The sequence below is a fragment of the Abramis brama genome (genome assembly GCF_963993115.1).
Source record: "Abramis brama genome assembly, chromosome: 14".
NCBI lineage: Eukaryota > Metazoa > Chordata > Actinopteri > Cypriniformes > Leuciscidae > Abramis > Abramis brama.
In genome coordinates this window covers 31,992,969-32,005,812 of record NC_139976.1, presented here as the reverse complement: position 1 = coordinate 32,005,812, position 12,844 = coordinate 31,992,969, and the positions used below count along the sequence as shown (strand labels likewise).

The 12,844-nt window shown below is 42.5% G+C and overlaps 1 protein-coding gene across 1 annotated transcript in view; it reads left to right on the top strand.

Annotated features, from left to right (window-relative positions):
- bicc1 (BicC family RNA binding protein 1) overlaps window positions 1-12,844 on the top strand; it is a 106,006-nt gene that overhangs the window by 69,838 nt on the left and 23,324 nt on the right. Inside the window, exons 7-8 of the mRNA XM_084135696.1 lie at window positions 9,519-9,707; window positions 11,995-12,246. Coding sequence (XP_083991822.1) covers window positions 9,519-9,707; window positions 11,995-12,246 — 441 coding nt within the window. The remainder of the gene's footprint in view (window positions 1-9,518; window positions 9,708-11,994; window positions 12,247-12,844) is intronic.

The following is a 12,844-nucleotide window of genomic DNA, read 5'->3' as shown; positions in this document are numbered from 1 at the left end:
AAATAATAATACAAAGTGCACCTTCAAATTCCAATAAACAAAAATATGAATCTCCAAATTACCCAAAACACTAAAGCAGAGTTTGGTTTTCTTGAAAAGTATTGCGCAATATCAAAAAGGAAAATACGTAGCTACGTTAAAATCAAAATAAAAGACTTAACTAAATGTGGGTTACAGGTTCCCCCCTTATACTCATGTATGGCCTCGTACATGTAGATGGCTGATGGCACACAGCGCCGTTACAGGAAGTGGATGTCAAAGGGATCTCATCAAGTTGAAGAGCAGAGGCAAATGCAGTACTGAGCCCATGGAACAGGGACTGAATGCTATGCAGAAGTGGATTCCCAAGCTTCGAATACTGCAGGCGAGTAGGCGGCTGGCGTGTTTGAATGGGACGTTGCACTCGTGGTTCCGAGTCTGGGCTGGAAAGTTCAGATGTAGGTAACGGTTCAAAATCACTTGAAATGCTGACTGGAGTAGTAGCTCCAGAGTAGGCACAGGTTCCGGATCAGAGGAGGTGCTTTCCCCTGAAGGCTCCGGGTTATCAGCAGCATTAGAGTCAGCTTCATCTGGAGGTTCTGCAGCCACACCCAGCTCAATGGAATCTAGTTCTGGTTCAGAATCAGCAGTAGGTGCAGGTCCAGACTCCGATTTCTGTTCCACCTCAACAGTTTCGTCAGTGACAGGCTGTGAACGCTGGCCAGGCGGAATCACACACATAACAACAGGAGGAACTGCAGGCGCTGGAACAGGTAAGTCCACCATGGTTGTGACACGGGTAGGAAAGGAGCTGGAGTTGTCAGGTAAGTAAGGTAAGAACAGTTCTTGCAGATCATCATCAGGGTCTGGAAGGTCAGAGCTTTCAGGAATCACTGGAGGCAATAACTTTACTGATGTGGTCTTTGCTGGTTCAGGCTTGGAAGCTGGCGATAAGTAACCACAAGGCAGCAATAGGTCTCGGTGGAGAGTTCTGATGGGACGATCTTTGCTTTCTGGCTTGACTGTGTATACCGGAAGAGTGCCGGCTTTCTTCTGGATAACATACACATCTGGCTCCCATCTGTCCGCGAGTTTATGCTTGCCTCTGTAACAAATACGACTCTGGGTTAATGTGAATTAGCTCAAGAATATAGGGAATTTTGGAAATATTAATAATTATGACTCATGGTCATAATTCATAAGTCGCATGTACATTTATTTTATCAATTATCGAGATTACCTTGTTCTGTAACTGGTCTGATCATCAGTTATTCGTCCAGCGAATAAATGTAAGATCATCACAGTTAAGAAGGGGTATTTACAAACTCCGAGAAAGTTTTATGTTCTGGCCACAAACATCAAACTTTCTGAGTTTATGAATTAAGAGCTACTCAATGTAGTCTACAATATCGAGCTTTGTAGCTTAGATCTTTTAGTTTCATTGACTTATAAGGTGGAATTTCAAACACAGAGACAGTGAAAAGTATTAATGAATTTTAATAAATGTAAGACTAGAGATTATATGGGCTACGAATATAAACGTACGTAAAAATGCAAATAATAAACACAAACAAACATTTAACCGAACAAGAACATAAAACAATAACGTGGTCAGAATACATGAAAGAAAGAAAGAAATAGAGAGAAGGGAAAAGCTAGTAATTATTACATACAGAAACCTAGGTTCACGAGACACCTGGAAACAGCTTTTATCAGATAATGTACTTGCGAGTTTCTGTGCTCTTTCTGGTGAGGCTGAGGCTGAGGCAGGACAGCGTGGACGGTGTCGATCCTGTTTCTGCTGCGTCTTCCGGTGCGGCGGGAAGCTTGAAAGGCTCACTGAATGTAACGTTACCGAGAAAGTTCAGATTCGTCTTCCGGGAGGGAAGAGGCAAAGATATCTTAGTTGCAGAAGACGGCAGGGCAGCTCTACATGACGCGGAGGTATGCGTCCCAGAGGCCAAGGCAAGCCCTGTTCAGCGGGTTGCGATGGAGCCGTGTTGCGCGTGGAGGAGGAAGGGCGACAGATCAGGGATGAGAGAGGGATCAGAGAGAGGGACCGGAGAAGAGAGAGCGGGGATGAGTGGGGGTCTCTGCCTTTAACAGACATCTGTTTACGCCCTCTTTTGAAACAACAGCAAATCAGCTCTTCTGATCAGAAGCAGGAAGAAGTTTCTTTGGGTGTTAATGCAGCCCGACCCTCGTGTGGGATCACGAGGGGGCAAAATATGGTATTATGCTCGGGGAATTAAAAACGCATGGAACCATAACGTTTATCACAGTCTCTTATCAAAAATCTCCTTCGTCGTGCACAGGGGATTAAAACAATACCAAGAACGAATAGTGACACAGACAGACACATAGGGATACATTCTTTTGTTGAACAAAGGCATTTAAAGATTACATTACTGTAATTCCAAAACACAACTACTCTAATATCACACTGGGGAACATGCAAATCACCCGAAACACTCTTTATAAATTTGTAATGAATGAATTTGTAACGTGGAAGTCCATATATGGCAATGTGCGTGTGTGTGTGTGTTAGATTGTCTCCTAAGTTGCCTCTCGTGGTGCCGTACCACGTGAGGGGTTGGGGGTTCGATTGGAAAATGGCATTCAGCAAAGACAAAGGTAGTTCTGTGGCAAGTTACTTACAGCCTGAGGCGTCGTAGAATTGATGCTGAGGGAAGCAGATAGTTCTGGAGAACTGAAAGGAGTCAGTCTTTTAATTTGCCTTCAGTACACAAAGAACAAACGTTAGACCTAGAAAAAGGGGTGTTGTCGCACCACGTGATAGTTTGAGAAACAATATGGACCTGTTCGTTTATTTCATTAAGTCGTGGTAAACATTAACCAGCGAGATCTGCTTGCACGCCTGGAGACATGCTACCAGGCCACATTATTCAACGCGTTCTGAATATAAACATGTATATGCTCATATGTGTTTTAGCATGAGAGAAACAATCAGGATTCGCTAATTCAGACCATCTGGCTGTCATTGTCATTGTTGCTACACCTCGTAATTTGACATTCCTGACCAGAACTCTGTCCCCAACAGAGAGTTCTGAAGCTGTGACTTGCTTGCCGAATCTGAGCTTGTTTCTCCCCATAACCTTTTCTGAGTTCTCGATTGCAATCCTGTAGCTTTCTTCAAGATTTTAGCTTTTCAACATACTGTGAATGAGATGTAGACGTTTTCTCAGACACAGGCAGCCCAAAATCAACAGGAAGGCGGGGTTGTCGACCGAACATGAGTTCATATGGGGAGTATCCAGTGACGTCATTTCGAGTACAGTTGTAAGCGTGTACAAGTGGCTTGACAAAATCTTTCCAGTGAGTTTTATCTTGATCTTGCAGAGTGCCCAACATGTTTAAAAGTGTTCGATTGAATCGTTCCACAGGGTTGTCGCGAGGATGGTAAGGTGTGGTCCTGATTTTGTGGATTCCAGCCATTTGACAGAGCTCTTTGATGGTATGTGATTCGAAATCACGCCCTTGATCGCTATGGAGCCGCTCAGGAATTCCATAATGAACCAGGTAGTTGTCCCATAGGGCTTTTGCGACTGTCTTGGCTCGTTGATTCGGAGTAGGCACTGCTACGGCGTATTTTGTGAAATGATCCGTTATGACAAGGACATCTTTTGTGTTACTCCGATCTGGTTCTATAGACAAAAAGTCCATACAGACGAGTTCTAAAGGTCTTGATGTTCTGATGTTGACAAGGGGTGCAGCTTTTTCTGGTTGTGCTTTCCTCCGGATGCATCGCTCACATCTTTTAATCTTGTTACAGACATCAACTGACATGCGTCGCCAAAAGAAACGGGATCTGACAAGATCCAGCGTTCTCTCTGTGCCCAAATGGCCCATTTGATCGTGAAGCTGGAATAAGACATCAGGCCGATACTCCTCTGGAAGGACAAGTTGGTAAGTGGGCTCACCTCCGATATGCCTCCTCCTAATGAGAACATTATTATGGAGCTCCAGACGTGTAAGCTCTCGCAGGAGTAATGGCAGTTCGGGGAGCTGTTCCCTCAGAGATGACGGCAGAGTTTCTCCTCTCTCCAACTGAGCAATGATGTGCTGAAGGACTGGATCGGCTCTTTGTTTGGCAGCGATCTCAACATCAGAAAGGGATGGCAAAATGGGTGAAGAGAACTGTAGATTGTTTACAAAACTGTCTGGCAGGCTGTCAGCAGTGGTGGAGAGCGTTTGCACAAGAGCAACGATTTGGTCTTGGTCGGGTGAGCTGTACACCAGTTGTCTGTCACACACAGCTTGGACTGAATGCTGGTCAATAGAAACACAGAATGGATCCTCAAAATGTTGTTCTGTGAACTTCAGTATTCTCTCTCTCTCCTTCTGGGATAGGGCATCCTCTGATAGTCCAGCATGAGGTCACCGAGAGAGTCCGTCAGCATCAGCATTCAACTTCCCGGCTTGATAGACAATCTTGAATGAAAAGGTCGAAAGGGCGGAGAGCCATCGGTAGCTGGTAGCATCCAGTTTTGCAGAAGTCAACAAATATGTTAATGGATTGCTATCAGTGACTACAGTGAAATCCGATCCGTACAAATAGTCAGTGAATTTCTCCGTGACCGCCCATTTGAGCGCCAAAAACTCAAGTTTATGTGCGGAGTATCTGCTTTCACTGCGTGACAGGCCTCTGCTAGCGTATGCAACCACCCGGTTTCGTCCATCGTGCTCTTGATACAACACCGCACCAAGGCCAGTAGAACTTGCGTCCGTGTGTAAGATGTAGAGTTTCCTTGGATCGGCAAAGGCAAGGACCGGGGCGGTCGTGAGCTTCTGGATTATCTCCTCAAAGGCTTGCTGGCAAGCAGGGGTCCAACGGTCAGCAAAAGGTTCTTTTGGATTCAGATAATGCTGCGACTTCCCCACCTGCTTAGACCTTTTCTGGCTGGGCGGATATCCAGAAGTTAAATCATTGAGGGGTCTGACAATGGAAGAATACCCCTGCACAAACCGCCGGTAGTACCCTGCAAAACCAAGGAATGATCTGAGTTCTTTGAGGTTTTGAGGGACAGGCCAGGACGTTAATGTGGCAATCTTGTCAGGATCGGTCTTCGCACCATCGCTGGAAACGACATGTCCAAGGTAGTGAACTGATGTTTGGAAAAAGACACATTTTTCAACAGATAACTTCAGTCCGAACTCTTTCAGGCGTTGGAGCACTTTCAGCAGACGTTGCTCATGCTCTTCCAGTGTTGGTGCAAACACAAGCAAACACCAGCGCTTCTTTCAAATTCAAACCCCCCATGCACCGCTCCATGAGACGTTGAAAGGTGCTTGGGGCATTCGTCACCCCTTGAGGCATACGGTTGAATTCATAAAATCCAAGTGGACATACGAATGCTGTCTTGCTCTTGTCGCATTCCTCCATCTCTATCTGATAGTACCCAGATTTCAAGTCCAATGTAGAAAACCATATGGAGCCAGCGAGTGCTGAGAATGTATCTTCCAGCTTCGGCAGTGCATACGCATCCTTAATGGTCTGTGCATTCAACCGTCGATAATCAATACAGAGCCGTACCGTACCATTTTTATTTCGCACCACAACTATCGCGGAAGCAAAGGGTGAGTTAGATTCGCGTATAACACCAGACTGCAATAGCTCCTGAATGTGCTTACGAACAGCATCCACATCTTGAGGGTGTATCGGTCTTGGTCGTTGCTTGAAAGCAGTTGGATCGGAAAGCTTGATGTCATGTTTAACCTTGTCCGTGCGACCAAAATCGAATTCATGCTTTGCAAACACCTCAGGCATACTGTCGAGCATGGCTGTTACACGTTGCTTCCATTCAGTTGAGAGCGGCGACTCTCCGAATTTGTAGCTCAGCTTAGTCGGAATTGGCTCTGTAGAGTGGGAAGGTTGACGCACACTTTGTTCTTTTTGAAGGATGGTCTGAATGGCACTTAACTCTGCGATGGCTACTCTGGTAGGAATCACAACGTCGTGGTCAGACTCGTTGGTGATTACCACTGGCAGATGGACAGGTTGGACTGTAGGTAGGTCGACAAGACTAGATTTCACCATCAAACCACCAGGTAGAGAGAAAGAGGTTGGATGTTGAATGAGCACTTCTTTCTCACCTTGCAGGAATGGACAAATGGCATATGCGTCCAGCACAACAGTCTTTCGAGCAGGAATGGTCTGTGGGGTGGTGGACAGCATCTTCAAAACGCCATGATAGTCATCGGTTGTTAGCTTACGTCTTATCTCCAGAATCTTGTGCACCGCCTTGTATCCAAAAGGCACAGGATGAAACTTAGAGCGTGATATATAGTGATGGTCGTAGATGACATCTAGAGTGTTGGTGCCAATCAGAACAGGGGGCTGTGTCGTTCGCAGGTCCGGTACAACCAAGGCCAGGGTATCTATGTCCATCTCTTCCCCTATGAACTCAGGTGGGAAAGTTAAACAGAGTTCCACACACCCGATGTAAGGCACACATTGTCCATTGGTGCCCTCTACCTCCAACAGATTATTCAACGGCTTTATTTCGTGGTCTGAGAGGTAGGTGTTGTAGAAGGAATGTGAAACTCTGGTGACTTGGGACCCCGTGTCAAAAAGGCAATGGAAGATGGTCCCTTTAACCTTGACCTCGCCGGTGCTTCTTGTACCCACCAACCCCTTTGGCAATGGGCAACGTGGTGATGAATGCTTAACGTGGGGACATTCATTGGTTGCAGCTCCTGCTTGTCCCTCGGCAGAAGCTGCTTCTAGTTTGATGGCTTCCGCTTTTCCCAGGATTGCTGCTTGCATTTAAGCTGGCTGCGTTTCTCTTCCACCAGACTGGGATTTGGCTGACTGGAACAATTGGGGGCTATGTGACCATCCTGCCCGCACCGGAAACAAAACCAAGGCTTTGGCCTGTTGGCTCCTTGACCAGGTTTTGGGTTCTTTTTGTTCGACTGGGCGTCTGGTTTAGCAGAGTTCTGAGCCAACAAGGCGGACATCTGGCTCTGAAGTCGCAACATCTGTTTTTTCAGTTCTTCAATAGCGCTTGTGTCGGAGGTATGGTCACATGCACATGCACTAGTGCTATGAGTTTGCAGTTTTGCATGGTGCCTCACTGATGGAAGGTGCTTCTTCATTAGTGTCTCTTTTGCCAACTGCCTGTCTTCTTCAGTTCTGAGCATAAACAACAGCTCTGAGAAGGGAGGTGGTTGGTCTCTTTTCTGTTCCAGTTGCAACTTATTTATCACGCCATTGTCCCAGCACCCTCTGCAAAATTGCTTCAGCATGTATCTGTCAAATTCAGCAGCTGGAATACCACCACGCTTAACCACGCTACCAAGAGTGAGCTGGAGTCTCTGCAGGTATGAAGATGGTTGTTCTCCCTGGTCTTGAAGAGTATTCAGATATTTGGCAAACAGCTCCTCCCCATCTTCAACTGTGGCATAAGAGTCAAGCACGTGCAGAAAGGTAGCATCTGCTTCGGTGTTTTATTTTTACATTATTATTACACCACTAATAATGACAGAATTAGCTACATTGATACCAGTTTTCTTAAAGAAATCCATGTTCCCACTTGATTACTATTGTTCCTAAATAAATCGGTAATTACACAGTGACACAAGTACAGACATTCACAATATCAGGCTCCTGGCTGGCTCGCCAAAGATGTAACACTTATAGGCTAGGCAATTGACTGCGGACGCTATCTGGCAACAGAAGATGGATCGTCACGGAGCCTGGGTTGTGAATGAGTACACCGGAGTCATAGATTTTAGTCTGAGTGTGTGTATTCAGTAAATAACAAAACATAAACAACATAAACTAGACATAAACAACATAAACAAAACATAAACAACATAAACAAAATACCTTCAATGACATACAAAACACAATTCTATGTAAAGTTCAGTTCAATGGCAGATTAATGCACTGCCAACGAATGGGGGAAAAAAACAGAAAAAGAAGGGAAAAAAAATAACCCAGACGCAATGTGTTCCACGGCCGAAACAGAGTCTGGTGAAATGTCAGTTAATTACGGATTGAGCAATAGATAATCCAAATAGGGAAAGGTTCAGTCGCGATGGATGTGTGGTTCGCTTATCCTACCACGTATAGGTTCGAGTTCTTTTAGCTCGCCATCTCGATCGGAGTCCTTGAATTGGGACGGTCGAGAATTCAAGAGTCCATAAATGAAGAATGGGGATTGGTTGGTCCAGAAAAAAAACCTGACCTAAGAAGGCCAAAAAATACAAATTAAGAATTCCATTAAAAAATAAAGTAACCGTAACAAATACTAAAGTAAATCAATATATACATGACCATACCCGCTTAATGCAAGGCATTTCAATAAATAAATATCATTAATATAAAAATCAAAAATACATCTAACTATATCGTACAATAATTGTATTGTACTTATATGGAATAAGTATAATAAAGTAAAGTGATTAATCTCTTGAGGAATGTTCTGTGATATTTCACCATAACTTGAATTTCATAGTCAAAATGTAGTCATTTTCAGAATCAAAACATATACTCAAAATTAACATTCAAAATAATAATACAAAGTGCACCTTCAAATTCCAATAAACAAAAATATGAATCTCCAAATTACCCAAAACACTAAAGCAGAGTTTGGTTTTCGTGAAAAGTATTGCGCAATATCAAAAAGGAAAATACGTAGCTACGTTAAAATCAATAGGCTTCAATGACCGCCAATACATGTAGCCATTTCAACGGTAGTCACAACAGTGACAAAACACGCTCAAAACAGCAATAATGCTCTAAACTAGCAACCGTGCTAACCTATTAAATCAATGCCTTCATAATATAACAGGTAAAACGTTTACCTTTGAGATCGGAATGACTAACGCGGGGTCTCCAGGCGCAGCCCGACGTCTAAACAGAGCGGAATCAGACAGGGCTCTGGTTGGAAAGCGGCAGCAACTATAGTCAAAATAATGCTTCGGTGATCAATCACACGGCTGAACTGGACATATTACAGTTGAAGAAAAAGACTCACCGAGTATTCAGAGCTTGAATCGCTAAAGTTGGAGTACTTTGTGGATTTGTTTAGGGACGCCGAACAGACCATACCACAGCCACAGTGGAGACCGAGAGGAAGTGAACTCCGTGACGCGTAACTTTGAGGAAGTTGGGAGTTCGGGGAAAGAACAGGAAGTGGGCCCGCCAAAATAAAAGACTTAACTAAATGCGGGTTATACATATATATATATATATATATACTTATAAGACTTGAAGTACATTAAAAGTGTGCATTCAACACTTTTCACGAGGGACATCTTGAGTTGTTGTGCTCATGTGGGAGATGTGGGTTTGAATCTGTTCTCCTTCTCTCTTCCCCCATGATTTCCTGATTATTCTATCTCTGTGTATCAAAAAGTTTCAAAAGTCTCCCAAAAAAGAAATGGCCTTTTGAACCAGTGTAGATCTGCTGATTAATTACCCATAATCCTTATCTGTCTTCAGCTGAAATCACAGTCTCGATAATTCAGATATATAACATTAACTGATGGTTTTATTTGTCTTACTTCAGGAGTTACTCCCGCTGGTGTTGATGTTCGAGCTGCCAGTCATAGTCCAGCTGAACCCTGACCCCAGCTCTCCTGCCATCCAGCACATCTCCCAGACATACAACATTTCTGTGGCCTTCAAACAGAGGTCCAGACTCTATGGAGCGACAGGAGTGGTGCGGGGCTCACAGAATAATGCTGCGGCCGTGAAGGTGAGACGCTCATACATGGCGGCATCATCTCCATCTTTGTTTGTTTGTTTTTTCATATAAATGCAACACTTTCTAAATGTCCCAGGGGAATATTCACCAAGGACGATAATTAAAGATGTAGCCTAGTTCTAAAATTCATTCCAAATATAAAAGAATAGCAGAGTCTACACCCCAACTATAACGATAACGGCACAGAGAAACTATGTCATTGTAATCGCTTTCAGAACGATTTTTTTTTATTTTATTTTTTTGCTGATAAATGATAAAAACATTGACAGCCAATCAAAATCCAAGCCATGCTTTAAAGCTCTCAAACTTTTAAAGCGGCGGACTACACAACGGCAGCGGCCTGCTTAAAATAAACAGAACGATATTGACCAATGGTGTGGACGCTATCATAGTTATTGTTATTAGTTATTATCTTTATAGTTATCGTTCTTGGTGTGAACGTGCATTTCGGGTCTTTTGGGGAGGTTTTTGCTTTTAATTTAGATTTTCATGGAATTAATGGAGTTCTCAACCAAGCCATTTAAATATTCATTTTTATTTAAACTAAGATGTCATTTGCATTTTTGTATTTTCAAATATAATACTTAATGGGTTAGTTCGCCCATTTAGTTTTTTATCATTTATTCAAGTTTTTTCCCATTATTTATCATTGGTCATTTGGTAGGGTTGTGGATATATGTTATATTACGATTTTAAGTCGGAATATTGTGCTGTGACATCTAAGATATGTTAAGTCCTGTTCGTTTCTTAAAGAAGTTAATCACGAAAATAATGTAATATGTTTATAACTAATACATTTAAAATTAAATGGCTGCTGGCAATGCTTTAGACCGAGCGTCTAGTGTGGGTAGAGCCTGTTATTCTTCCCAAGGAGAATCTTCTTCAATCTCTGGTCTTGAGGAAGAGTCTAGGGCTGGAGTTGTCCTGTGGGCTATTGGCTATGCCTGGTATGTGTTGAGATCTGGGGTGAGGAGGCCGTGCCAAAACCGCCTACGAATAGGGCCAGAAAGGAACCCCAAAAGAGCCCCTTTGCCTTTCCTTTCTTCCCCTAGTTTTATGGCGTGCTGAAAGAAACTCCCAAATCTAGGCCATTCTCAGGATTGTATATGCCAAATGGAAAATCAAGAACATAAAGAGGTTCTTGTTTATTAAAACATGCTCCATTAGTGACAAAAAGACCCAGTCGTGACTCTTTTTAGCATGGTGGTTAAATTTGACTTGAGTCTGAAAAAGTGGTCAGTGAGGTATTGGTTAACATGATTTCACCAAGTAAAACATGTTCCTGGAACAACATTCCAGTCAACCAATTAGATTTGAGGGACAATTTGTGGGATAAGTTATGATAGGGTTAGGTTTAAGGGTAGGGATAGGGTTAGGACTTTTCAGAGAGAAATGTTGTTCCAGGATCAACACAATATGCTAATTCAGGAACATGTTTTACTTGACAAAATCACGGTGACCTGAGGTATTTACTGTTTCATTCAAGGTCAGAAATCAACTTTTACATTAAAGGGATTATGTTTAACCTGGAATCGATTTCCTGGGGTATTTTTGACCTTTGTAATGGCAATATTTATATCTACCTTATTAAATGTATCTTTGATGTCTTCTATGTCATACTTAAATTTAACCAGTTACTCCAATTAATCAGAATACTATAGACTGTTACCGATAAAATTTGATCAACATCAACAACTTTACACTGCAAATGTGGCACAAAAGCTGCATCTTGCTTGGCATTATGCATTAGTAATATTGGTCATCTTAGTAGCATGAAAAACAAAACGATTACTCAAAATGGGAGTAAATTACAAAAAGTGAGCGAAAAACATTCCCAATCATTGAAGTGGCCAGTGACTTGCGCATTCGAAAAAAAATCCTGTCATAATTAATGAAGCTGTCTACACTGCACAATGAATGTCTTACTTACATCATATCTTTATGATGAGAGAATTTGTGAGAGCGCAGAACTTCGCCGTTTCAGTGAATTTTTTCACCGGTGATTATTCTAAACGCCTCTGATTGACCAGTGCATTCATACACTCAACAGAAATGTATTGGTTTTAATTCTCAACGCTGTAAAAAACATTTTTTGTAAATGTATCGATTCAACGTGGTAGATGTTACCCAATTTCACTTTATTAATTTAAACTGTTGTAATGTATTTACTTTAATTATGTACAGGCATTTTTTTGTCCTCTTCTCTTGAATTTTTGTTCGTTTTGGTGGCATTTTTGCACCAAACCTCTGTTAATTTCCACAACCGGTCTCGTTGCAGAGGGGCACAGCGGTGTTACTAGAGCACCTCGCGGGCAGCCTGGCCAGCGCCATCACGGTCAGCACACAGCTTGACATCGCACCCCAGCACCACCTCTTCATGATGGGCCGCAACGGCAGCAACATCAAGCACATCATGCAGCGCACAGGAGCCCAGGTCCACTTCCCAGACCCCAACTGCCCGCAGAAGAAGTCCACCGTCTACGTGCAGGGAACCATTGACTCTGTGTGTCTGGCCCGTCAGTACCTAATGGTGAGAGATGTTTTGTTCTTTATTCCAGTGTTTCTGTCTTTCTTGTTCCTCAGCATTTGTGCTACTGACAAGAATGGGTGAAAAAATTCTACACTTTAGTGCAGTGAATCTTTTTTCTTTTTGCTGTTAAATTTTTACTATAAAAGAGACAATGACTGCATATGCATTTTGTATGTCCCAATCTAATTTTTTTTAAACATGAAAAACAGTAAATTATACCCCCTGCAGACTCTCATGACTGTGTGGTCAAGTTCAATAAATATCTTAAAATATCAGATAATTTGACCTTTTTTTGACAGTCACCAAAATTTTGGTCGGACAAAACTGAAATCATTGACTGAAACAGCATTTAATAAGCTGTTCTCCTTTGGCACGTTTTGACTGTCAGTGTCTATTTTTTGGATTGACAATATCGATTTATCGTTTTTAATCAATCTTTCAGTAAATCTTTTAGTCTATGCTGTAGGCCTGTTCAGTCAATGCATGAACAAAACTTCACTAAACATTATTTGTAGCAATAAATCGCTTTTGATATGAAACAAAGTCTCCGCTTTCAGTCATTTTTTATAATGAAATTCATACAATAAATATTGTTTTA